The following is a 24,823-nucleotide window of genomic DNA, read 5'->3' on the forward strand; positions in this document are numbered from 1 at the left end:
GAAAACCCTGAGCGGCACAGTGCCCCCTGGAAGCTGGCACCCCGATTGTCTGCCCCTAGCACCAGCCTGGCTGGTCCCATTGCCAAGGGAAGACCGACTGGCAAGTAGCTTCCCCAGCTCCTACCATTTGTCTGTTCCTGCTGTCGGAGGTAGAGGGAGATTGGATAGTGAGCTGCTTTTCCCTCCTATAGGGTGTGTGGGGAGACTGGAAAGGGAATTGCATTCCCCTCTAGTCCCAACCCTGGAGCTAGAATGTTGGTGGAGCCCTCCTTGGTGCTGCTACTGGGTGGGAGATCAGGCAGCAAGTCAACTCTGCAGCGGGGAAACAGGATTCAAGGTAGCAATCAATGGGAAGATGTCCAGGCCCTTAGTCAGCACAAAGCAGCCCATACTCCACAACACGGGAGCATGAGCAGTGAACATTCGCTTAGGGCCTGAGCCAAAGTCCAGTGAAGCCAATGAAAAGTTTTCTGATGCAAAAATCCTGCCTGCTTTTGTAGGCTACTTCACTCTGGAATTAGGGATGGGGATATTTTGAAAGGTGTTATACAAATTAGGGGCAAATCTGCCTCCCTTACTCACATGAGTAACCCCTACAGACCTCAGTGGGATGACTCATGAGGGAGAAGAGCCCTGAAGTTGTATGTAAGTGTGCAGTAGAGCGCATTGCACAAACTGTCACGCACGCTTGTATTTTCTGCGAGAACCAACCAACTACGTGCTCCTTGCAGTGATCTGGGTGATAAGCAACACAGAACATTGTAGTCCTTGACTCTCCTGTACCTCTAGGTGCTTTGCAAGTCTTCCAGGCTGCAGAGGGATAACATACTCATACGATCCCAATTTCCTCCGCATCATTTCTTGGTAATGAATTTCAAACTGGACCTTCATTCCTCCGGGCACGTTCAGTTCAGCTTTGAAGTTTTCCATGTCAAGGGCACTGCTCCTGGAGGTGTCAAAACACAAAGCTGTATCTCTGTGCGGCAAATACCCGAATATGAAAACTCACCCAGTACCTGCTTTAAGAAAAACACCTGCTTTTTGCTAAAGGCCTGGGTTAATAAAAATACAGGGAGACCTAATAGGTGATTTGGCCTTAAATTTGGCCTATAAAAGGGAACCCACACTTACATATCAACTCAATGAGGCTTTGTCAATTCGAGGGTGGAAACACAAGGTGAGCTCTGGGCAAGTTAACTATTGTTCTTGCTAGAGATGACCATAAACACCTGTCAGGGATGGTCTAGGTATATTTGGTCCTGCCTCAGCATAGGGTAGGGTAACCAATTGGGTTGGACGTATTCCTGGAGGTTTCATCACATGACATGATCTTTAATTAAAGATTAAATCTTCCATTCCTGGAGACTCCAGGACAATCCTGGAGGATTAGCAATTCTAGCATGGGGGCATGGACTAGATGACCTCTCTAAGTCCCTTCCAGGCCTACCTTTCTATGATAAAGCAAACCAGAGATTCAAGGCAATGGAATAGAGTGGTCAGCAATAGGAATCTCCGTTACGCAGCAAATTCCAAAACTTGCTACCCAATGAAATGCCAATATAATTTCAAGTCAATTAAAATATATTATTCTCATCTCAACTTTTTGATTTTCTATTATTATAAATTATAATATAACTGTCAACATGAAAAGTCATTTCAAAACAAAAAATCAAATTGTTTAGTTTCAATAAGAACATTTTGGCTTTACCAAAGAGCTTTGTTTCAATTTTTTTCCGAAAGAAAATCTGTCAGAATTTGATGCCCACAGAAAGTATCGATTTTGACAAAACGGTGGTTTTTGATGGAAAAAGGTTCCATTGGAAAGCTTTCATCCATCTCTGCTTTGGAATGTTTGGAGTCTGGGCTCAGATCACCTAAAGTTTGCAGATGGCTCCACCCTATACCACAGTCAAAATCAAAACCCAGATCTCAGCTTCCACCCAGAGTTCTAAGAAGTTCCAAATACAGACCAGGATCTAGATTTGAATTTTGCTCTTTGAATCCACCTCTAACATTTGCAGATTACTGGTTTCTGTTTAAAAAACAAAAACAATTTTAAAGTAGTGGTTGGAGTAGAAGTCTGAATCAGGACTCCTGGGTTCCACTTGTGATTCTGCTACTAAGCTTGGGCTTGTCACGTGACAATAATAATATATGGAGATATCCCTCTCTCATAGAGCTAGAAGGGTCCCTGAAAGGTCATTGAGTCCAGCCCCCTGCCTTCACCAGCAGGACCAAATACTGATTTTGCCTGAGAGCCCAAAGTGGCCCCCTCAAGGACTGAGCTCACAACTGTGGGTTTAGCAGGCCAATAGTCAAACCACTGAGCTGTCCCTACCTGCCCCAGTCACCTTTGTGCAGAGAGCCAGTCTAAGTTCTGTGTTCTGATTAAGTCCCATGTAAAAACAGAGCATAAATGGGATTTAAGTGGTGCATAGGCATCATGCTGACCCTATATTTGCAGTGTCTTAGCTGCCTGTGGTAAGCACGTCAAATTACTTAATATATAGGCCCTAATCTGGCAAAACACTTAAGTTCTGACTTCAATGAGACTATTCATGGTCTTAAAGTTAAGCATGTGCTTCAGTATTTTGCTGGATCAGGGCCTAAATAAAGACACTGTACTCATGTTCATGGGATTTCCACCAGAGATCCTATTTTGGTGTCAGGACACAGACCAGTCTCACAGTCTGGGAGTTAAAGATTCTAGTAAAGGAAAAGGAAGTACAGTAACATAATAAAGAGGAAAAATCTTTGTACCTTACTATTCCAGCAGCTTTGCCTTTGGCCCTGGCCTGAGCATATTGTTGTCTGGCTGCAGATTTTTCTCTAATTGAACTAGTAAATGTTATGCCATTTATGTTCCTAAGAGAGAAAAAAACAGACAGATCATCACAGAGACTATTGTGGAGTTTCTTTATTTTAAGGAGAAATCAAGTTGAATCAAACCTGTTCCTAATCCAGTGGAATCTTTTACTTTAAAAAAAAAAATCTTGGAAAAATTTTATATACAATAGAAGTTATGGACACTTTCCCTCTTATCCTTCCACCAGCTTCTAATTGATTATTGAAATTGTCACACACAATAGATACAGCTGCCCACTACTTACATAGTGAAGTTGTGAATGAAGGCTCCTTTGGGAATCTGCACATCAAACACCAAATTTTGGGCATGCTTAGCTTTATTTTCCACTTTGCTTTGGATCATGGTGTCGACCAAACGGGACGTTATGGTGGACTGAACTTTGTAGCTATAAATACTTATCTTGTCATCTCCCGCTACCTGAAATGGAGAAGATAACTTTGAAAATTCGGGATAGAGATACACCGGGTACGTTTTGCATGGAGGGATGGTTCAATCCGTGCTGACAATCACAGTGTTTGTATTTAGCTACAGTTCATTACAAAATGGCGCCCTCAATGGATCTTCAACTCTTGTAGATCTCAGACATTTGGAATGAGGTCATCTAACAAGAGACTACTGTAATATACTGGCCTAGTACATGAGCTCATATTGCATGATGGGTTGCTACTTTCTAGTATCTAAAGCTCTTTTGCTTAAGAAGGAGACAGCTAAATTTCTGGTGCAGTGGGTCCCAGGTTCAATCCCAGCTAGTGATTGTTCTGTCTATGGCTTTGTGCAAAGCCATGTGGAGACTCTTAGGTCAGTTCACCTCAGCTTTAGCCTGTTCCTAATTAAACCAAAATAAGCCTGGTTTAAACAGGACTAAAATTTGCAGCCTTTTGCTCTGGTTTAACTGAACTGGTTTAGAATCATTCCTTTAATGTAAAACAACTCAGCTCTGTGTGAGGACAAGCCCCGTGTGTATTTCACTAACACTACATGTAGGGAGGATTGGGATTTATAAGCCTTCTGGAAAAACTTTGTTTCTGATAAATGTTGTCAGTAGCTACCGGTGTGGTGCTCTGCTCTTGTTTGATGATGATAACAGTCGGCTGCGTGTGTGTTCCCTCTGCGTGCTGCCCCAGCTCTGCGCAGATAGCTGACACAGCAAACCCTGAGAGAACCCCCAAAGACCACAGACTCTAGTAAGGTACGAAGGAACCCGAGCCAGGTTTATTGTCAAATGAAGCACAGTAATAGTTTCCACTGCCCCCTAGGCCAGACAAAGATGTGCACTCCGGGACCTACTTTTATACAGTTACAGGACAGATTACTCATTCCTACTGACGTATTGAGGTACAGCCCCTTGGCTCGTTAGGGTGCTGTCTCCCCCTTTGATCATGTTGTTTCAAACAAACAGATCTATCCATCATGCTGTCCTTTTGACCCTGTCTTTAAGATGCACCTGCCTGTTCCTTGTTATCTCTGTGGAGTGTCCTCGTATTGGGATGTCCAGGTGCCATCTTGGCACAAGTTCCTCTTATTAGCACTTATATGTGAATGCACCTGCTTCTAACAACCTTCTTCTCACCAACTTCTGTGGGTGGGGCCTGCCTCTGGCTCACAGCCCAGCTTTTGCTTAGCAATGTCTGGCAGTACTTTGGTTCAGGCTTCAGGCCTCAGACACAAGAGTTTGTTTCTGGGCCTCATCTTACTACAAGAAAGACTTAAATAAGTGAGGGAGGAGGCAACTTGGCAGACCAGTTCAGATGTAAGATCCACCATGACAGTTCATTGAGAGAGGGAGAACGGCATGATTTGCCATGAGGTTTATAAAAATATTGCCTTTGGGAGGAAGGGAGAGCATGTTTTCTGTTCATTTTTGTGCGTATTCCCACACCAGTACAATATATTTCACCATGAAATCTTGTACCAATCCCCCGAACAGCATTGTGCAAGCAGCCAGCTGTTTGAAGAAAACAGGTTAATACCCGATCAGTGATACAAGCAAGGCATTGAACAAACAGCAGGATTGATTTCCAGATAATGGTTAACTGGAAAATCATTGTCATCATTTTTTTTTTCCACAGAAGAAAACTCACCGACTCTCCAGAGTCCTCATCGTTTAATGTGCTTCTCTGGGAAGAAAAGAAATAGAGAGTGAGACTTCAGCAAGCCTGAGAATTACAAGTCTAGTGGTCAAGAATTAGCTATTAAAGGGATCAAACAGCATATTGTCCGTGTATTGTTTCACAGGATGATCAGAATCAATGAGAGTCACTGGGTTTAGTTCTTAGTGTCCTTCTCTTCACTTTATTTCTTGTGCTTAAGGGGTGGATTTTCAAAAGTCCCTGAGGCCCAGATCCTCAAGAGGTGCCTAACTCCCATTGATTTCAAGTGCCTTTGAGTATCTGAGCCTAAGTGAAGCATAAGTCCAATTGGACATCACTGACAATCTGGCTCTGAAACCGAGGGACTTTCGAAAACAAAAGTAGGGCTGGCTGAAAAATTTCTGATGGAAATTTGGGATTCTGACAAAATGGTTTGTGTGTGCGTGAAAAGGGTCTGCTTTCTGCAGAAAATTTTGAGTTTTTGTACAAAACTTTCTGACCAAAAACCAAATCTTTTGCCTCAAACCAAAACTTTTTTCTGCCAAAATTTTTCAATTTTAATATTTTTTTCTATGAAAAGTTGAAAATTTCCATGGAAAATTTAAACAAAAATGATGTTTTTGTTGCTGTTTTCATCAATAAAATTCTGCAGAAAAAAATAGTTCTGACCAGCACTACTATTTAAACCTTACCAGGGCTTAAAAATAGTAATGAGCTAATTTTTTTACTGCCATATGAAGATCCCTGTTTAGGATTTATGTCAAGCAGTAGTGACATCTTGTGGCCAGCTCTTGACCCTCTAAAAAAATTAAACCCATGTGAGTGACACTGGCTCCTTAAATGTGACAAAGGCCCAAATTGAGGTAGACAGCAAAAACCATAGAAGAAGCTTATAATTATGGGTGGTTCTTTTCCTGAAGTTTGGTAACAGTTTAGGTCAGTGCATTTGAACTAAGTTAACTTATGCATGGGTAACTGCAGGATTATGTGCGATGCAGGTAAATCAGGGTGTGTAGATGAGGTGACATACCTCATAAAGAGATCCTGTAAAGAGTTATAGATTGGGTGTTTCACCATTTCACTGAACATACACATGGCCCAAGTTTGTATTTGGAAATGCTGTGGTTTAGATCTAGGTGCACTTAATCATGCCTCAGTGTTGGGAGGCTGGACTGGATGCCTTCTTGAGGCTATCTTCCAGCCCTACATTTCTGTCATTCTAGGAGAAGATAGAGATGGGCCCAAGCTGAACCATTCAGATCCAGATTTCAAATCTCCCAAAGTTTGGTGGTGGCTGGATACAGATTTATCCCATTTAAAGATAAGGACCATGTGCAAAATTTCGAGCTGGGTTGAATTTGGAACACCTCCACGGCTTCATAATGTCAAGAGATGGGTGTTCAGCTGTTCACTGGATCTACTGTTTGATTTGTTCGTGTTTCTCGTAGCAGTTGGCCAACTCCAGAAACGTTTATCTAATCCCTCCAAATGTTGGTAGCTGGGATGAAATGGACCCTAGATCCAAACCAACCCTTGTTTTGGTTGTGCAAAACAGAACCTGGCCAACAAAGTCTTGCAAAAGCAAAACCCAGTGTACTCAGCCCGTCTGTAGTTACAAGGATGTGGCCAGCAAGAAGGCTCCATAGTCCCAGCTCCGGCAAATAGCTCATAACCAAGATTTTCCAAAGTGGCTAGAGATTGGTAGGGCATGAATTTTTGGTTGTGCCACACCCTAAAGGACCCTGAGTTTTCAGACAGCTCTGAGCTCCTACCCTCTGAAAATCAGGCAGCGTCTCAAGTTGGGTATCAATGGGTAGGGCACTAATCTAAGACGTGGAAGACCTGGGTTCACATCCCTGTTCTACCACAGACTTCTTGTCTGAGCCTATGCAAGTCACCAAGCCATTCTGTGCCTCGGGTCCCCATCTGAAAACTAAGGTCGAAAACACTGCCCTACCTCACTGGGGTGTTGTGAGGCTAAATATATTAAAGAATGGGAAGTGCGCAGGTACCCTAGGAAAGGGGGCCAGATAAGTGCTTACAACTGACAGAATAGAGGAATATATAAAAGCCCCTTCCAGCTGACCTCAAGATACATTATTAGACCATCCGTTTTGGATCCAGAGATCTTTGATCTGATGGCAGCAATTCTATCCCCTCAAAATAAATCAGACTGCGATCTCTAAGGGAATTTAATTTTATTACTGAAGTGCATTTTCTGCTGGTGAAAGATGCAGCTGGAATGTAGAACAGAAGCAGCATGGACTTCCTCAGACTGCCTCTCTGTTGTGTCTCAAGCGCTGACCTGGTGTAACCATCTCTGGTGCAGAAAGGGGCCTCGGGTCTCCATGACTCATGCTAGTCTTTGCACTCACTGCTGAGATAGCCAACAAAGGGCCTATTGTAACAACGAGGGAGGAGTGGGAGGTGGAAACTTGCTCGTTAGGAAATGGACTCACCCCTAGAGCTGGTTGAAATTTGTCATTCAATATAAATAATGATGTTTTTAATCAAAGGGAAAGTTTCACAGAAATCATTTTGAGTTTCCATTGCTCGGGTTTTTTTTGTTTTTTTTTTTAAATGTAGCTTGTTGTGGTTTTTGATGATCATTTTATCTGTGATTTTGAGGGGTTTATTTCCGCTGCCAATTTTCACTTATCTTAGGCCTAGTCTACACATAAGTTATGTAGCGCTTAAACTGTTATAGTTAAAGGGGTACAACCCATTTTCCCCAGTGTGCATGTTGTTATACTAGGATCAAGGTGTTTATATTGGTATTGCTTTTTTTCTTATGGGAAGGGGAATAAGCTAGACTGGTATCAGGCTCCTTTATACTGGTACAACAGCATCCATACTCTGGATTGTGCAGGGCCGCCCAGAGGATTCAGGGGGCCTGGGGTCTTTGGCGGAGGGGGGCCCCTGCTTCGGCGGTAATTTGGCTGCAGGGGGGGGTCCTTCTGCTCCAGAACCTGCCACCGAAGTGCCCCGAAGACTCACGACGGGGCTTCCCCACCGCCGAATTACCGTGGAAGCGCCGGGTCTTCCACGGTAATTCAGCGGTGTGGGGTCCTTCTGCCCTGGGGCGGAAAGACTCCCCCCGCCGCCGAAGACCCAGAGCGGAAGAAGGTCCGGGAGCCCGGGCCCCGCGAGAGTTTTCAGGGGCCCCCAGAGCGAGTGAAGGACCCCACTCCAGGGGCCTCGGAAAACTCTCGTGGGGGCCCCTGTAGGGCCCGGGGCAAATTGCCCCACTTGCCCCCCGCCAGGCGGCCCTGGGATTGTGCAGGTATAGCTCTAGTAGTTAAAAAAATCCACACCCCTAATCGACATAGTTATATTGGTAAAAACCTGTGTGTAAACCAGGCCCATGTCACTTGGGTCCTGATCCTGCAAGTGTGCAGAGGCCTGGTTCTCATTTACACTAAAACCCCTTTATTCCACTCTGGTAATGTGAAGGGGGCTTAAGATGGGAATTTACACTCAGGTTAAGGCCTGGGGCAGTGTAAATGAGCCTTAGGGCTTGTCTACACACCGCGGACTACGGAGGTGTGAATTGTAGAGCGCGCTAACTGCCCTATGTAGATCCTGCTGGCACACATGAAAAGGTACGGCCACTGCACCATAACATAGCCCTGTTTGAAATGGGACTGCACCAACGAAAGCTGAGTTCCTTTTCGTTCACACCAACAGGGTCTGCATGGAGCAGTCGGAGCACAATGCATTCATATGCTTTCCAATATGCAGCCCCGTAGTCTGCACGGCAGCACCGTGGAGATAACCCGTTAGTGTAAATGAGCCTCAGAGCCGGATGCACTTCAGCTTTATACACCATGAGTATTCCCGGTTAACTCAACGGGACATTAAACCTGGCCCCACTCCTGCAAACACTTATCCACATGCTTAACTTTGGTCCCAGGAGCAATCTTATTGACGTTAATGGGATTACCCATGGTAGCGAAGTTAAGCATATTCATTAAGTGTTTGCAGGATTGGGGCCAGGTGGCTTTTTCCCCCTCCAAAATAAAAAACAATGTTAATTTTTTGAAAACTTTAAATTTTTTAATAAAAAAAGTCTTTTGATAAGCATTTGATTTAAAAATCATTCCACAGAAATTTTTTTAAAAATCCATCTATTTCAATAACTGACAGAATGAAATGATCAGCAGTATAGTCACACAAAAAAAAGGAAAGAAAAGAAAAGAAACGAAACTTTTTTGACAAGTTCTACTGATCTGCCAACTACTTTTCACATACAGCACTGAGCAATGATCCTCTGTGATTGGTTTCCCATTGACCTATCCAGGAAAACAATAGTCAATCAGCAGGGCTGGAAGAGACCATACTACATTACCAATCTCCTAAACCCTAGCTTTTCTTGGACATTTTGGCGCCAATTCTGCAATCCGATTCACCTGGGCACACCCCTCCTCTGCATGGAGCTCCTTTGAAGTCAAAGGGACTTTTCACATGCATGAAGTTAAACATGTGTAATGTTCTGATTAACTAGTTGTACTGCAGTTGCACCTGGGGACTCCAATCAGGTCACGGCCCCCTTGTGCCAAGCACTGTATAAACAGAGCTCTTGCCCAAAGCAGCACCCACCAGGCTCATGGATGCATGGATCCACCCGAGTACACCTGATTGCAGAATTATGGCCTTTGTAATGGAATTGAACATCAGTTGTTTGCTTCAAAACATTTTTCTTTTCATCTCTCTCTCTCCTCCCCCTTTCTAGATTTTATGGTTACTGTACCTGGTACCTGCCATTTCTCATCATGGGCTTTGACAGAAATCCATCGACCTCCAGGTCAAACAAGTTCTCCAGATCCTAAAGGAGACACAGGGAAACAGTAAAGTGTGCACCTCACGGCAGATTTCACTTTCCGAGCTCTCTGTTTCAGAACTGGCAACGCACTCACTGAAGATGACAGAACAGATGTAGGAAACAAATCCATAGCATTTCCCCATAACTTCAGCATTCATTGTGGATAGATTTTAGTTTGTCATCTCGGGGCTTGATTCATCACTCCAGTTTTGTGCTAGTTTGAATTTACTTCCCCCTGGGCGCAAGTGGGGAGCCGAGAGGAATTATGACTCTGCACATCACAGTTCTTTCCCAGGGCAACAGATCTATGGCCACTCCCCTTCTACAGCGAGGAATCGCCAGGCTCCATCTATCCCATTATTTAATATGATCACTTTTGGCCTCCATATGCGGCTATTACTTCTGAAGTCAGGACATATCTCAGAGGGCCTGAAATATCCATAAAGTACAGTAGGCAGATTTACAACAGTGGGCCCAATCCTGATCTCCAGTGTGGACTGAGACAGAGTCTGTCCTCATTTACACCAGGGTCCAGAGTAATGCCATTGAAGCCAGTGAAGTTATTTTGGTTTTACACTGAGTGTCACTGAGAGCAAAATTTGGCTCCTTGACATTAGAAGGAGTTACTCCAGATTTACACAAGCGACAAGGAAATAGGCCCAGTATTTTGTACCTGATACAGAGCAATCAGGATAATCAATCTCATCGTGTCATTAAAAAAAAACAAACAACATTGTACCACGAAAGAGAAAACATCTCCATCTGACTAATTATGATCAACACCGGAGAGGGACACTAAACATCACAGAGCTTCAGACCATCCCTGCCTGCTGCCCTGTAATGTTTCAAATGTGCCCAATAAATAATAGAGTTTGGATGAGAACTGTAACCATCAGACCTGGATCTGAACTCCCCCCAGAATCTGAAAGCATTTGGGTCCAGAGATTTAGTTCAGCTCAGGTCTAGAATTATGACTTCATTTAGAAACGTATTAAGGAGCTGCCCATTGGCCCTGCTCCATTAACATCAATGGGAGTGTGACAGAAGGCAGCGGATAGAAAACAGGCCTGATTCTGTAGTCCCTAACATGTCTATTATTAAGCACCAACACTGTATATAAGAGACACATTCCCTCTCCGGAGGAGCATACAGTCTAAGGCCCCGACTCTGCAATCAGACCTGTGCAGGCAAAGACCTTAGCCCATGCGGAGCCTCTCAAAGTTGGAGAGGATCTGTGCTGCCACACTGAGCCAGCTGCAGGATCGGGACCAGCAAGACAGGCAAAGCTCAGACAAGAATGGGAATTCTGCCTGAGTCAAGCATACAGGGTCTGGCCATGAGCTACCCCTAGTATAGGCATATTGAAGAGCGATACTAGGAATGGAAGACAAGAAGCTGTTACCCGGACGATACAGGATTATAGCAGAAGGAAAAAGAAATTAAGAGGTAGAGGCAAAACTATTAAGAGAAGCAACGGACCTGATCCTGCACTCCTCAGTAGGAGCTCGGATATTGACTGCAGTGAGTGTAACAGGAGCAGACCCCCCTGTGAAATTACTTACATCTGGGATTTCGTCGATGACGAGATCAAAGCTTCGTATTTCAGAAACAAGGAATAAAAGCAGGATGCAAATCAGCTGCTTCATTGTCTCCCTGCTTGATTCACTTCCCAAGAACCGCTCACACAGGCGCTGGATAGCGGATCTCTCCTTCTCTGAGCCAAGTTCAAGGAAAAGACTGGAAGTTATGCAGTATTTTGAACAGCATTTTGAAATGCTGACTTTGTTCAGGCCCCGGGTAAATATTTGCCCTGTAACGCAAGCCAGAGCTGTGGGGGCATGGGCGAGGGTTGTGCAAATATGGTATCATCACTCTGCCATACCCCTGATAACGGCTCAGCACCGGATAGGCTCCGTTCTTGCCTTTGTAGATTCCCGGAGGGTTTAACTAATTTGCTGTTAGGTGCAGGTTTTGGAGGATTAAAAATGGGAAAGATCAAGGTGAAAACGGACTCGGAATAAATCTGTTTACGATAAACAAGGCAACAGCCAGTTCTCAAAGATACTGATGGAATAATACTCTGCACTTCTACAAGGATTCCCAAACCCCTTACAGTGAAGGGCAGGTATCATGGGGCTTGATTCTGTGTTTCACTAATGCCCCTTCACTCTACTCTGGCAAAGGGGCCAGGTTAGGGCCATATTTTGAAGGTATTTAGGCACCTCAAGGTGCAGACAGACAGCTAGTGGGATTTTCAGAAGCACCTAAAATCAATGGGAGTCAGGCACCTGGGTGCTTTGGAAAATTCCTCAGGCTTCTATCTGCATCTTGAGGTGCCTAAACACTTTTAAAACTCAGTCCCTGAGTTGCTTTCTTCCAGGCCCACACTTGGTCTCAGAGCAGGAATGGAAGCATCTGAAATGTGTGTGAAGAATTCTCGGGGTGTACAGCCCTCACCCTTCCACGCGCAAACACTGCTCCTTGTGCAGGACACATCTGGCTGAGGCAGGGGATGGAACAAACCCAACACATGAACAGGGCCAACGCACGCCATGTATTATGGACACCACATGCTTGCTGGAGGGCCCTGTGCTGGGCATTGTGGGATAGAGGTGCAGCCCTCCGCCAGGCCCTGCAGTGCTTCCCTAACGTACTGTGTGAGTGCTCTGTGCACCGGAAAGAGCAGGACTGGTGCAGATGTAATGAGCACGAGGGGTGCTGTGGGGGCATTACGTATAATGATTACACTACCCTTTTCCCTGTGTAACCCACGTGAGGGTGTGTTACAGGTTCATGCCAATCCACAATGGATATGAGCCATTGTAGCCTCCTTAACTGACTGTTCAGTTCATGCTTTTTGCACTAGAGCTCCCCAGTTCAGTCCCTGGGGTGCCAAAATTATAGCCATCTGCAGCTCTGCTCAACTCTCTGCTGAAGCACAGGCCAGATGTTCTGTCCTTTCCAGGCCTCCCCCCACCCCCAAAGTACTTAATTACACAGTTAAATCTCAGAGCTATGGACCGCAAAACCCTGAATGTAAGTATGAATAGCAGCTGCCAGCCAGCCTGAGAAAGTCAGTCCCACCTGGCTTCTTAGTGAATAAATATTTAATACATACACAAACATTTACAGACGGCATTTGGAAAATTTCTGAATAACTTCTTAAACAAAACTATTGGACATTAAACCAGTTGATGTTCCTTCCACTGACTTCCCTGCTTTGATGCTGTTACATATATTTCAGTGCAAAGTTTCAACACTTTTAAACTTTAGGACACATGTACAGACATATTGTGCTCTGATCGGCTCAACAATGATTTCTCAGTCTCTTTAGTGTGGCCTAAAAAATAAGCATGTATGTCCCCATGATCCTCCAAAGCCTGAAGAGCATAACTGTCTCTGAACTGCCTTCCAAACACATCCACAAACAACAGCCCAAAGATCCTCGCAGCCAACAGCATTTCTAGTGCCAAGGCTAAGAAATGACCTTCTGGGTTTCTAGCAAAATAAGGAATCCATGGCCTGTATCCAAAAAGTGGTAGAGGTATCAGGATACAACAGACACATCTAGTGCTTTTGCATCAGTCATCCACTAACTCCACCGAGCTGTCTTCAACTTCCATATGTAGAACCTTTTCTCCCTGAGCTTTGATCAACTCAGCTCTCAGCTTGTGAATGTGTGGAACCTGCAAGACTTGTCTTGCCCTTAATGGATACTTTCTGTAGAGCTTCAGAGACAGCTACTGAGCATGTCCAATAACTGCCATACATGTCCTCTAAATATCTGGGCTCTTCTAACTAAGTTGCCCTGCCTTCCTGTCTGCATTGTGCAGAGACACAGAGGATTTGACTAAAATCCATGTCTCCACCCCACTGCTTTTCTCCTTTTGCTTGGACTTAAAAACAAAATCAAATGGTGCTGTATAAGTGTGTGGGTTACACAGACAGCACAGTTGCAATCACACCTCTAAAAGTGGCAATGGTCCTAATTCTCTATTGTAAACAGGACCTTTGTTGTGCTGGCCCTGCAGGACTAAGGCTTGGTTTACACTACAGAGTTAGGGTGACATAAGGCAGTTTATGTTGACCTAATTATGTCAGGGTCTATGCTAGAATGTTGCTTCCACCAAAGTAAATGTACTGCTACACCAACATAATAATTCCACCTCCCCAAGAGGCATAATGCTTATGCTGGTTTAGGTAAGGTGATGCAGTGTCCATGTAGACACTGTGTTACTTACATCCGCTGTTGTCTGTCATTCTTGTCAGTTTCACTGCTGCTGGGGGGAGGGCTGGAGCTGTGAAGGAGCTTACAGCTGGAGCTGTGAAACTGACAGGAATGTTAATTTCAGGGCTGGTAGGATCCCTGCTGTGAAACTGAACCCAGCACCTGCTCACAGCAGGAGCCCCCACTCCTGAGTGGCAGCCCCAGCTTTGAACCCCAACCCAGGCTCAATTTCACAGCCTGGAGCCTAGCAGCTGTGAAATGGACATTCCTATCAGTTTCACAGCTCCTGCTCTGAGCCCATTGCTGCTGCTCTGAGCTGGAGACAGCCATGAAACTGACAGGAATGTCCATTTCACAGCTGGTAGGCTCCCTGCTGTGAAATTGAACCCCCTGTAGGCTCATAGATTGGGCTGTCACCCTAGGGTAGGTGGGGGCTATACTGTGAGCCCCATGTGGCTGTCAGTGCCCGACACTCAGCTGTCAGTTCCCCACAGTGCTCCACTTCAGTCAGTGCAAGTGCTCCTGGTGAAGACACACACCACTGGAAGAAGGAGGGTAGTGTGGACACCAACAGCGAATTGCACGACTGTGGTGGCTATAGATCGAACTAAATTAAGTCAACCTAATACTGTAGTGTAGACAAGCCCTAAGAGAAGTGAAAAAACAGTAAGGTGAGTTGATGTGACCCTGCATGGCTGGGGGCCTCCTATGTAGTTGGGAATAGGAGCTCTAGTGTAAACAAGAGTTGGGGGGGAAGTTTTGGTCAAAAAACTTTTTTTCAGAGAAAAATGCAGATTTGGCAACACAAACATTATGTAACTTTCACCCAATTGTTTAGGAAAAAAACCACTCAGAAATAATCAAAATATTTCATTTCAACATTTGCAGAATAAAATCTTTTGATTTTTTCCTGTTTGAAACAAAGTTTTGTTTCAAAATTTCCTTTAATTGTAGTTTTAAAAATGCAAAAACTATTTAGAAATGGTCAAAATCAAAATGAAACATGATTTTGTCAAAATGTTTTGTTCAGCCTAAAACAATTTTTTTCTATTACCGTTACAAATTGCCAATGAACAGAAAAATCTGTAATTCAGACAGCTGTAGTGTAGACAAGACTCTATTAGCTTCCTGCATTTTGACCCCCATGCCTCCCACAGTTTGGACTGGAGTTATGGATGCTCTGAGTTAGGGATGATCTGAGAAAAATCAGGCCAAGGGTGATCCTAAGTGACCCATCTCTGGTCGCACAGAGAGGCAGTCAGAGATGCCAGATCAGAACTCTAACCCCTAACTGTTGTGTATTTGAAAACTGTTTTGGAATTGTAAGCTGTCACGTTAATTTGTAAGCGATTTCCTGATTCTGCTTGCAGGCTAGGGGGTTCTGTACGGAAGCATGAGATCTGGGCCAAGCAACTACATCAGTCATTCTGCAGTCAGATGGCCTAGAACAAGGCAGGGAGAGTTGTACCTCTCTGCTTTAGAGAACTGTCTAGTTTGTCTCTGTTGTGGGATTCTTATGTGCTATTCTGGATTCCCAGACAAAATAGTGTTACATTATAACCTTCCAGCAAGGGCATTTTATGTTTTTATCTGATTTCTCTGTTTGTATGCCATGAACTTGTAAACTAAGGCCTGGTCTATACACAGCTTTATATCAGTGTAACTATTTCAGCTGGGGGGCGGGGGGAGGTGATTTCTTACCAATATAATTATACCTACCAACCTCTAGAAAGGACACGCTTGTAATGGTACAAGAGTGTAGTTTATTTCCCTTCCTATATGAAAATAAACGATACCAGCATAATCACTGGGATAATTGCATTCACACCTGGGGCACGGTGCTGCTTGAACTATACCGGGGCAGTTAAAATAGTACAACTCTTATGTGTAGACAAGACCCTGGTCCTGTAAGCTTGTTCAGCCAGTTTCTTTGCAAACTCAGGGAGGTCCTCTGCATAGATAGCCCTTTAACAGTGTGCAGCACTAGACCCTGCAGGGTTTTCCTTAAAAAAAAAAAATTGACTTCCTGCCTTTCTGTGTTTTACTTTTCCGCCCATATAACACATTCCCCCCAAACCACCGTGCGGGTTAATTGTTAGTGGAAATACCAAACCATGTGATATGTAGCCACTAGATGGCACGAACTGCTCAAAGATAATTTCCAAAAGAGCCTGGAAATGCTCAGGCAAACAGAGCATAGGGCACTATGGGAATCTCCATCACTGGAGATTTTTAAGAGCAGGTTAGACAAACACCTGTCAGGGATGATGTAATACATAGTCCTGCCATTAGTGCAGGGGACTGGACTAGATGACCTCTGGAGGTCCCTTCCACTCCTATGATTCTATGAATGTATTAAACAGAGCTAGATAAACTTTCCAGAAGCGAGAAAAATCTCATAATATACGTGGTTGCTAATTAGATTGTACATGTCACTATTAAATACTGCCCTGCTCATACTCCCTGGGTAAGATTGCAAGATGCACTCCATTCTAGGGGCTAAATTCTATCCACAAATGCTCATGGACAGCTCCTGGTGAAGTCAATCCGAGTCTCTGGTTGTCATGGGATGACTAACGCCTTTAAGAGATAGTGGGTCCAGCCCGACCTGTGCCTTGCTCAGCTCCCTAAGCGAGGAAAGTTATTGCAGCCACAGGCAGGTAGGTCATATAACTAAATCGGTCCCAGGCCTAGTGATGACAGAGGTGGGGCTCCAGCACCCCTGGGGAAAGTGGAATGTCGGCGCGTATGGTGCAGTGTAGACGTACCCTTACCGAGGCCCTTGAAGGAGGGCTGGAGCACTCCTGGCTCAGGGTGGGGGAACCTACCTGAAACAGCACACGAGGACAGTAGTGAGAACTTTGAATCAAGAGGAAAACAAGAGGTGGACATGAGAGGCTAATCATTAACAGATAAGCTGTCCCAGACTTAGTAAATGAGACCCCCTTCCCAGGGAGAAATCTCAATTTCAAGTATTCTGGCCTGGGAGTGGCTTCCTCCAAGAGTCAGCCGGGGGAGCAGAGGGCAGCACACCTGTAGCGCCGTGCCATGGCACAAGGCGGGCACCCTACGAGATGTTTGCCTGTCACACTGCTGCATATATAAGGGCAGACTCTTGCTATAAACACATTATCTTGGCTTGAAGCTGCCTTGAAATCTTCCAGATACCATTTTTGAAAGGGGTGCCGAGGGGTCATTAGGAATTATTTTGCTCACGACAAACGTAAGGCCTGATATGAAATGTCCACATTTCCCATTGTAACCTGTATTTATCTCATGAGGCTTTGAAAGGATACAGGAAAGAATGGAATGCAGCCGTAGGCCAGCACAAACCTGTTACATTAGCTTTCTGCAGCAAAATAGCTTCTTCTGCCACAAGATGTGGACGAACCTCAAAGCCTCCTGTTGTGCAAATAAATACATTGCTGTGGCTTCCAAATTCTCATCTTCTGCACAGGCACCCTTAAGTGAACTGCAGTGGGATATGCAGTGGCTAGGTGAATAATGGGATGTGTTTTCAGCCTGCTATGGCTTGATGTATAGCATTGTGGCCCAGTCGGGGTTGAAGGAGGGCATGTACCGCAACCCAAATAAAACAAAGACCTGAAAGTTTACAGTGGATAAAGTGTCCCACAATTCTGGATTGTAAAGCACAAAGAGAAAGCAACTCAGGGCATCCATCAGAAGTTATTAATAATTCTAATTCTAATAGCAATAACTAGAGCTGGTCAGAAACATTCAGATGAAACATTTTTTCATTGGAGTTTCCTGATTTGTTGAAATTGGAGTGTTTTGTGGGGATGGTTCAATTTCAGCATATATCCAACAGATCTGGCCTCCCACACAGGTTTCAAAACCGGACTGGTTTCCTGCCTGCTCACCCACCTGGTTCCTTAGCAGCCTCACTGCCACACTGTCTCAGCGAACCCCAGGGCCTCCAGGATCCATGACTCCATGACAGGCAGCCGGGGAAGGTGTCATGGTGCCGGGATCCCTTTTCATTCTGAATTGGAATGGAGGCCAATTTTGAAATATCAAAATCCTCCAGAAAACGGAATTACCTTTTTCCTCCCAGCAACAATAATAGTAACAAACAACTATTTACATTTCCTATCATCATTTTTTGGAACATAGGCACTGCCAGACTGGATCAGGCGTAAAGTCCATATAGTCCAATATCTTGTATTCAGCAGTGGCCATATCCAATGCATCATAGGGAATTGGCTTAATCCCAGAGGCATGAGGTTTAATATCCCTTCCAATTTTTTTTAATCCTATTTAATCATGATAACTCTGGATGTTCTATAGATATTCAAACGTCCAATCCCTCTATGAACCTTGCTATGTTCTAGGTCTCAGTGATTTCATGTGCCAATGAGTTCCACACTCTAATTATGTGTTGTGTGAAAAAAAATACTTCCTTTTCTCACTTTTGAATTTGAATTCTGGAAATTCCATAAAAAGTTGTTTTGAATTTTGTCCCTATTTGGGATGAATTTTTTTTTTTTTAAACTGAGACATTTTTCATAGGAGGAGTATTTCCATTTTCCAGCTAGCACTAATCAGATTCCCCTCATGAATTCTGAGCACTGTCTATACCAGGGGTAGGCAACCTATGGCACACGTGCCGAAGGCGGAACGCGAGCTGATTTTCAGTGGCACTCACGCTGCCTGGGTCCTGGCCACAGGTCCGGGGGGCTCTGCATTTTAATTTAATTTTAAATGAAGCTTCTTAAATATTTTTAAAGCCTTATTTACTTTACATACAACAATGTTAAAATGTATTACTAGCATGCAAAACCTTAAATCGGCATGAATAAATGAAGACTCAGCACACCACTGCTGAAAGGTTGCCGACCCCTGGTCTATATAAATAAGTACTTAATATGACTCCCACCACCGTAGCATCTGGGAACCTCACAGTCATGAATGAATTTAAAATTGATAACCCACCCCTGTGTTATGCATTATCAATGTCCGCAGTTGACAAATGGAAAATTGCGGCACCTATAGATTAAATGCCTCATCCAAAGGGTGTGTCTACCCTGCAATCATGGGGTGTGATGGCCCCTCAGAGGCACATACCCGAGTTCATTTTGATCTAGGTAGCCTGCATAACAGCGCAGTGAAACCAGAGCGCCAGGGGCTATCCCAGCCCACCTGGAGCCCCGGAAAATGACTCCTGCAGCTAGCTCATGCTGACCCCAGTGCAGCTGTTGCTTCACCGTTCCAGCACCTGACCTGGCTAGATTAAAGCCAGTAGGAGTAGGTCTACAGGAGCTGCGCTCACATACTGTGCCAGCAGTGTAGGCAAACTCTTAATGCAATTCATTTCTTGCTTGCATATATATACCTGCCCCTGGAAATTTCCACTACTTGCATCCGACGAAGTGGGTATTCACCCACGAAAGCTCATGCTGCAAAACATCTGTTAGGGTACATCTTCACTAGTCGATTTCTCAGAGTTCGATATATCGTGTCTCATCTAGACGCGATATATCGAACTCCGAATGCGCTCCCGTTGACTCCGGAACTCCACCACCGCTAACGGTGGTGGCGGAGTCGACGGGGGAGCCGCGGACTTCGATCCCACGCCGTGAGGACAGGTAAGTACTTCGAACTAAGGTACTTCGACTTCAGCTAGCTGAAGTTGCGTACCTTAGATCGAACCCCCCCCAGTGTAGACCAAGCCTTAGTCTATAAGGTGCCACAGGATTCTTTGCTGCTTTCTTAATCCAATGGTTCTCAAACTCTTTTTTCCCCACAGATCACTTGAACATCGCTGAGGGTCTCGGCGGACCACTTAATGACCTTTCCAAATGTTGTTTGTACCATTAGCTAACTATTGTAAAGTGCTTTGGATAAAGGTGCTATAGCAAAAACATTAATAATAATTAACATTTTTTGTTCTACAAATAAAAGCACACAACTCATATTTTAATAGCAGGAGGCTTACTTCTCTAATGCGATGGATGTGCCCTCTGTCCCCTGCCACAGCAGCCACAGAGCTGAGGCTGGGAAGGAGGGGGGTGGGGGTGTCTCTCCCTGGCAGCCGCAGCCCTGGAGTTGGGGAAAGTCACCTCTTCCTCTGGCCGCCGCAGCCCTGCATGTCTCAAATTCCCCCCACCGCCTCTTCTCACCTCACTGGTCCCCCCGTTCCCCCAAGGCCACCACTTCACTTTACATGTGCATCTTCTCCAAGGTCCAGGCAACTGATTAGTGGAGCCACACCTGCACAGATCCACTTATTAGGCAGGTGGCCCTTCATTCTCTTGCATGCAGCTGCCCAGGCGTGCACCTTGGAGCTATCCACCGACCACAGTTTGAGAATCTCTGCCTTAATCACAGAGGAAGTCTGTAGTAGGGCAGGGGTAAAACCCCTTTAAAGCCCTGCCAAAATGCTGGCTACAGCCTGCTCTCTGGCTGGTAGGCCAAGGGTAGAGATGCAGGTACTCAGCAGGGAGCCCAGCTGCAAGCCCTAATGAACCTGAACCTGCCGGGCTAAGCAGTGACAGCTGGGCTGAGGCAGGAGAAGGCTGTAAAATCCTTGGGCAAACCTCAGTGGGGAGGCTAGCCTGGGAGGAGACAGGAGGGCAGTATCTCTGTCTCCTTGCCAAGAAGGAAGCCTCAAAGGCCAGGAGACCCTGGGGAGGGTCTGTGGGGCACTAACTGTTGGGGGATCTGGGCACTGCACAGGCACTGTAAATAAAGATACTAGGGTGATTCAACAAAAGAGGGAGTGAACACTCTTCATTAAACCAGCCTAAACACAGGGTACAGCCACAAAAGTAAGAGAGCCTGCGCTCGCCCTGTGACACAGGGGTTAACCCAGATTGCTGGAGTTCCAGTAATCACTTCACCACTGCCATTCTTCCTCTCTCTCTATGTGCACCTGGGTAATATGCTGTCCTTGTCTGCATGTGCAGCTTCTATTAACAGCATTGGAGGCTGTATGGGATTCACAGGCTGCAATGCACTTCCGGGTTCTTTTGGATGAAAAGTGCTGTCTAAATAATCCAAGACATGACTTCACATAGACTGCCCCGCCCTGACATTTATTTAACCAGCAGAGTGACAATCAGGGCCCCCAGTTCTGCCTGTGGGTTTGCCTGCCTGTGTAACCAAAGGCAGAGTATAGCTTAGGGCAGGAATGGACAAACTACGGCCCGGGGGTCACATCCGGCCCTCCAGATGTTTTAATCCGGCCCTTGAGCTCCTGCCGTGGAGTGGGATCTGGGGCTTGTCCCACTCTGCACGGCTCCCAGAAGTAGCGGCATGTTCCCCTACATGTAGCAGCAGCCAGGGGGCTCGCACGCTGCTCCCACCCCAAGCGCTGCCCCCACAGCTCCCATTGGCAGGGAACCATGGCCAATGGGAGCTGCAGGGGCGGCGCCTGCGGACAGGGCAGCGTGCAGATCTGGAGGGGGGACAAGTCGCTGCTTCTGGGAGTGCTTGAGGTATCCGCTGCCTGGAGCCTGCACCCCTGACCCCCTCCCACACCCTGACCCCCTGCCTCAGCCCTGATCCCCCTCCCACCCTCTGAACCCCTCTGTCCCAGCCCAGAGCACCCTCCTGCACCCCCAACTCCTCATCTCCAGCTCCACCCCAGAGCCTGCACCCTCAGCTGGAGCCTTCACCCCTCTCCCCCACACCCCAACCCCCTGTCCCAGCCTGGAGCTCCCTCCTACACCCTGGACTCCTCATTTCTTGCCTCACCCCATAACCTGCACCCCTTCCACACCCCAACCCCCAATTTCATAGACTCATAGATCTGGAAGGGACCTCGAGAGGTCATCTAGTCCAGTCCCCTGCACTCAAGGCAGGACTAAGTATTTTGTGAGCATTCACGGATACCATTTGCATACCCAGATGTGGCCCTCGGGCCAAAAAGTTTGCCCAGGCCTGGCTTAGGGTGTGTGTCTGTATATAAATACAGACAGTTTCACCGAAATAATGTGATCAGCCCTGGATCAGAGTGCGTAGAGGCTTAGTTCTCAGGTCCCGCCTTTACGGAACATTTCTGTTCATACTGGCCACAGACATGCCAGGTCCCACCCACAGAACACTTGCTGATTTTGCCATGGGTCCGTGAGGGAAGACAGCACCCAACGTGTCTAATGTGAGTAAGTAAGCACACCTGAATAATTGCTTATCTCCACCTTGAATAACACCCTGAGCTGGATGCCAAGCACGTCGGCCCCTGGAAAGAGAACAGCATGTTAGAGGGCGGAGGGAAATGTACTCAGCTCTGATCCCATGCCTCACGTTCAGACATCGGGCCCATTTTGAGCTTGAACAGCAGATATTGGAATCATTTAGTGATGGCCTTGGGCAGGGCCGGCTTTAGGAGGTGCGGGGCCCAATTCGAACAGTTTTGACGGGGCCCTGGCAGGGATGACTATAAAAAAACAAAAAAACAAACAAAAAAAAAACCATGTAAAAAAACACATGGGGCTTGTGCTCACTGGGTGGTGCGCCGACTCTTCGGCGGCGGGTCCTTCACTTGCTCCAGGTCTTCAGCGGCACTGAAGGACCTGCCGCCGAAGTGCCGCCAGGTGAGTAAAAGTTAAAAAGGCGCCTCTAGCCAGGGAAGAGATTCTTACTGGGCGCAGGGCCCTTTTAGGCGCGAGGCCCGATTCGAGGGAATTGGTGGAATTGGCCTACAGCCAGCCCTGGCCTTGGGTGCCTTAGCTGAGGACGTGAATAGCGACCTAATCGCATCAGACATAGCGATGCTCTTCCTGGTGTATTGTCTTCAGTCTGTTGGTTACCTTCCCCCAGCCATCCACCCTCCGGGCCTGATCCTCTGCTCCTTTACCCCTGCTGTAAATAGGGTGACCAGATGTCCCGATTTTATAGGGACAGTCCCGATAGTTAGGGCTTTCTCTTATATAGGTGCCAATTACCCACCCCTGTTCCAATTTTTCACACTTGCTATCTGTAAAAGCAGCAGAATCCTGTGGCACCTTATAGACTAACAGATGTATTGGAGCATGAGCTTTCGTGGGTGAATACCCACTTCATCGGATGCATGTCATTTGCTATCTGGTCACCCTAGCTGTAAATCAAGAGTAAATCCAGTGACGCACCCCATGGTGCTTTCCCCCAGGCTGCCCCTCAGGCTTGGGAGGAGCTCTCTGGAAACAAAGATGGCCACCTTCAAACTCTCCTTTGCTGTGATGCCTGCAAATAGCTGGACTGTGGCTATGCATCTGGTGTGCTGAGACTACTGCCTGCCATGCTGACAGTACTGTCTCATTGCTCCCTCGTACTCCCCCACCTATCGTCTCTTGTCATATACTTAATTTGTAACCTTTTTTTTGTTCTGTGTTGTACAGCACCTAGCACAGTGGAGCCTGGTCCGTGACAAGGACTCCAAGGTGCTACCACAAGACAAATTAATAAAAATAACAACAAAGTCACGAAAGTCACAGAGGTGTGAAACCAGTGTAATGGGGCACTGTGTGTGTGGGGGGCTAACAGGGCCTGATTCGGATCTCACACACACTGGTCTTACTCCAGTGTACCTCATTTGACTTTTGTGGAGTTACTCCTCATTTACACTGATGTAAGCGAGTACAGCATCAGGCCTCTCAGGAGCAACTTAGACCTTCTCTTTTGCCTTCCCGGTATGGGAGCTACCCCAGTTTAGACTCAGCGAGGGCCGAGTTTAGCCCTGCACTGCAAGAGCCTGGTGCAGGGATGGAGGGAGATGGACGACACCTCCCCAATCTTAGATGCACAATGCACCCATCACTCCTGCCACTGGCAGGGGTCAGAAGGGAGGTCTAGTTGCTGGACCGACTCAGGAGCTGCCGGTTTAATTTCCAGCTCAGCCACAGACTCCCTGTAGCTTAATCTACCCTGTGCCTCAGTTCCCCATCTGTGAAATGAGGAGAATACTTTCCCATTTCACAGGGATGTTGTGAGGCTACAACCTATAATGGCTGTGAGCTGCTCAGTGACAAGGGCCAGGTATGTACACAGATAAAAAGGTAGGCCCAAAACCAGACTTCTTGTAGGTTTTTCCTGAAGATGCACTGACTAGTCACAGGCTGCCTTACAAATGTCTGTGCATTCTGCTCAGGCCCAGGAGAGTTTTCTTAGGTCACTAGAGTGGTTGTGATCTGATTTTTGGGAGGTGTCAAGTGATGGCAGTTCCCACAGACATCCACGGCAGTTCTGGATGCACAGAAAATCCTATACATAGCGCACGTCATTCAATCTCTCTCATCCTGTGGATGCAATTGGGCGCTGTTACACTGCAGTTATGTGCTGACTGAAACCACTCGAGGGCAGTCCCTTAGGAGGAAGGATGGCCTGGTCAGTAAAGCCCTGGAGTGGGCCTCTGAATAGCTGGGTTTAATTCCCACCGCTGCCATGAGCTTCCTGTGTGACCTTGGGCAAGCCACTTAATCTCTCGGTCTCAGTTCCCCATCTATAAAATGGGGACAGTAATGCTTCCTTTCTCCCACCGCTTGTCTATTTCGGTTGTAAGATCTTTGGGGCATGAGCTGTCTCTTACTATGTGTATATACGTGTCCAGCGCTCAGTGCAGCAGGGCCCCAGATCGCATCTGGGATCTGTAAGTGCTACTGGAATATAAATAAATCTTCCCCCAAGGTGATAACTCCTGGGCTATATAAACTCTAGGGCTGAAGGTCTTAAAATCTGGTTGAAGGGAGTAATGCCCCGTCCTAGCCAGCTGGCACCACTGAGCGTGCAGGGAATGTTTCAGACAGCTGAGAGGTGTGTCCACTCACAGCACTCGGGCTCTGCTGAGGCTGAGATCAACTGGAGTTTTAAAGCGACATGAT

General features: G+C 46.2%; 1 protein-coding gene across 3 annotated transcripts in view; it reads right to left on the bottom strand.

Annotated features, from left to right (window-relative positions):
- ITIH2 (inter-alpha-trypsin inhibitor heavy chain 2) overlaps positions 1 to 11,531 on the bottom strand; it is a 38,995-nt gene extending 27,464 nt beyond the window's left edge. For all 3 annotated transcript variants that reach the window (XM_039519671.1, XM_039519672.1, XM_039519670.1), the window contains exons 1-6: positions 11,341 to 11,531; positions 9,707 to 9,781; positions 4,948 to 4,983; positions 3,111 to 3,283; positions 2,761 to 2,865; positions 784 to 946 (exon numbers count right to left, since the gene is read on the bottom strand). In XM_039519671.1, the coding sequence (XP_039375605.1) occupies positions 784 to 946; positions 2,761 to 2,865; positions 3,111 to 3,283; positions 4,948 to 4,983; positions 9,707 to 9,781; positions 11,341 to 11,424 (636 nt within the window). In that variant the 5' untranslated portion in view covers positions 11,425 to 11,531. The remainder of the gene's footprint in view (positions 1 to 783; positions 947 to 2,760; positions 2,866 to 3,110; positions 3,284 to 4,947; positions 4,984 to 9,706; positions 9,782 to 11,340) is intronic.
- Positions 11,532 to 24,823: the final 13,292 nt, after the last annotated feature.

This window comes from Mauremys reevesii, linkage group 1, assembly GCF_016161935.1.
Source record: "Mauremys reevesii isolate NIE-2019 linkage group 1, ASM1616193v1, whole genome shotgun sequence".
NCBI classification, from domain to species: domain Eukaryota; kingdom Metazoa; phylum Chordata; order Testudines; family Geoemydidae; genus Mauremys; species Mauremys reevesii.